Here is a 1872-nt window from a genome sequence, read left to right as displayed (position 1 = left end):
TGATTATTGAAGTGCTAAACTATCACGATGACGTTAACTATCTTTAAAAGAGATAGTTAAAAATTCTCAATTAATATTGTTTTTCTTCATTCTCTAGATAAGAATTGTTCAAAAAAAAAAAGATGATATGGTGGACTTACCATTTCGAGCTAGTGATTGAAATGAAACTTTTTCGATTTTAATTAATAAAACAAAAGTGAACTAATAGTTTTGTGACTATTAGTACAATTTACCCTTGCTTTAAGTAAGGGTGCGCCGCGTCAACTCAACCCCACTCTTCGGCCCTTCTTTTGTCCAATCCCATATTCCACTTATCCCATTTTTCTCTATATATACCCCTCCCTCTTCCCTTGTTTTCTCCATATGTTTTCACCTTGCCCCTTCTCTTTCTTCTTCTTTGTAGGTTGCTGCAGCTTCTTCTTCAAGCGAGAGGTTTCTTCTTGTTTGTTGCTTGCTTTCACTTTTCCGGTTCCAGGTGAGTTTTTTTCTTTCATCTCTTGCTGTTCTTTTTCCTTAAAGTTGTGTGCTTTTTTAGTGTTGGAGCTTGGGTAATTATTTTGTTTCCATGTTTAGATCTGTTTGCAATTTGATCTTGTTTGTTGGCGGTTATTTCCGTGATGGGCTCTGTGTTTTTATTTCTTTGATAATCGAAACAAAAGACCAGTTATTCAAAACTTTGATCTTTAGCTGGTTGAGTCGTTTGAGTGAAGAATTTTGATCCAAAAAGATAGTAGCAGCAATTCGCTAGCAAGAGATGAGAGTTGACCCGTTTTTTGATATTCTGTTCGGCTCTGCAGAAGAACATTTGGTGCGGATTCTTCATCTTGAAAGAAGACTCTCCGGTCTCAAAGGCAATGGAGGTATACGGCAAAACCATGGCTGCTGCCCCTGCTAATGTTATTTATATGTCTACTATTCTGGACCGTGATGGTCCTATTCCTGTTCACAAATGCGATTGGAAATGTCAAAATGAACATGTTTGTGGCAACATGTATCGATGCAAACTAACAGGGATCACACACATCTGTGACAAGAACTGTAACCAGAGAATTTTGTATGATAACCATAGTTCCCTTTGCCGGGCGAGCCGCCAGGTCTTTCCCCTCACTCAAGCCGAGGAACAAGCGGTCAGAGGCGTCAGGAGGAAGCTCAATGCCGACAATTCCCCGCCCTCTGATAGCTGCGGTTTTAAGCGCAGACGTGATGCACAGTTCCATCCTTCTCCTTTGGAGAGATCTTTCTCTGCTGTGAGTCCGATCTGCAGCCAAGTTGGAGATGGCATGGATACAAGCTAGATTAGATTAGAGTTTACGTTACATATAAAGTATCCTATTATTAACCTTAAAGACTCCTATATGTTGTTTCCCTTTAAGTGTTCCATTGAAACTTATTCAGATTTGATTCTCATGGGACAAATATGGATAAATGGATAATTGACTTTGATGTCGGTGGACGATACCGGCCTGTAGGGAAAAAGAACACTTTTATTGTTTATTTTGCCTAATGCTATTTAGTTCCTCCTAGCTTCGTTGTGAAACTTGAGTTTAATTTAGTTTCTTTCTAACTCTTCTTATACTCGGGTTCACCAATTTTGAACCGATACAGGGTGATTCTAGGTTCTTAATAGGAGTTGAATTGTTTTTATATTCATACATGTCCATTTATGGATGTATGGCTATTTGTTATGTGTTCTATATTTTCATGGTTTTTAGGTACATTTTGAAGTGCTTTTATAACTTGTTGCCTTGTTGGTTTACTAGTTGATTGCAGGTTGAAGAGAAATGACATGACTATTTGTCATGTGTTCTATATTTTCTAATTTATTTTACTCTCGTTTTGTCCTTGTTGATTTCTTCTATAAGATCCTGAAGT

The 1872-nt window shown here is 37.8% G+C and overlaps 1 protein-coding gene across 1 annotated transcript; it reads left to right on the top strand.

Annotated features, from left to right (window-relative positions):
• The first annotated feature begins 380 nt into the window (after window positions 1-380).
• Window positions 381-1537, top strand: LOC120155169. Its single transcript, XM_039166752.1, has 2 exons — window positions 381-475; window positions 798-1537. Exon 2 carries the CDS (start codon window positions 855-857, stop codon window positions 1293-1295), a length of 441 nt encoding a protein of 146 aa, XP_039022683.1. The 5' UTR covers window positions 381-475; window positions 798-854; the 3' UTR covers window positions 1296-1537.
• Window positions 1538-1872: the final 335 nt, after the last annotated feature.

Source organism: Hibiscus syriacus, unplaced genomic scaffold (genome assembly GCF_006381635.1).
Source record: "Hibiscus syriacus cultivar Baekdansim isolate YM2019G1 unplaced genomic scaffold, ASM638163v2 tig00111166_pilon, whole genome shotgun sequence".
Lineage (NCBI taxonomy): Eukaryota > Viridiplantae > Streptophyta > Magnoliopsida > Malvales > Malvaceae > Hibiscus > Hibiscus syriacus.
Note: the sequence above shows the minus strand (reverse complement) of the source record. Positions and strands in the feature narration are given on the sequence as shown.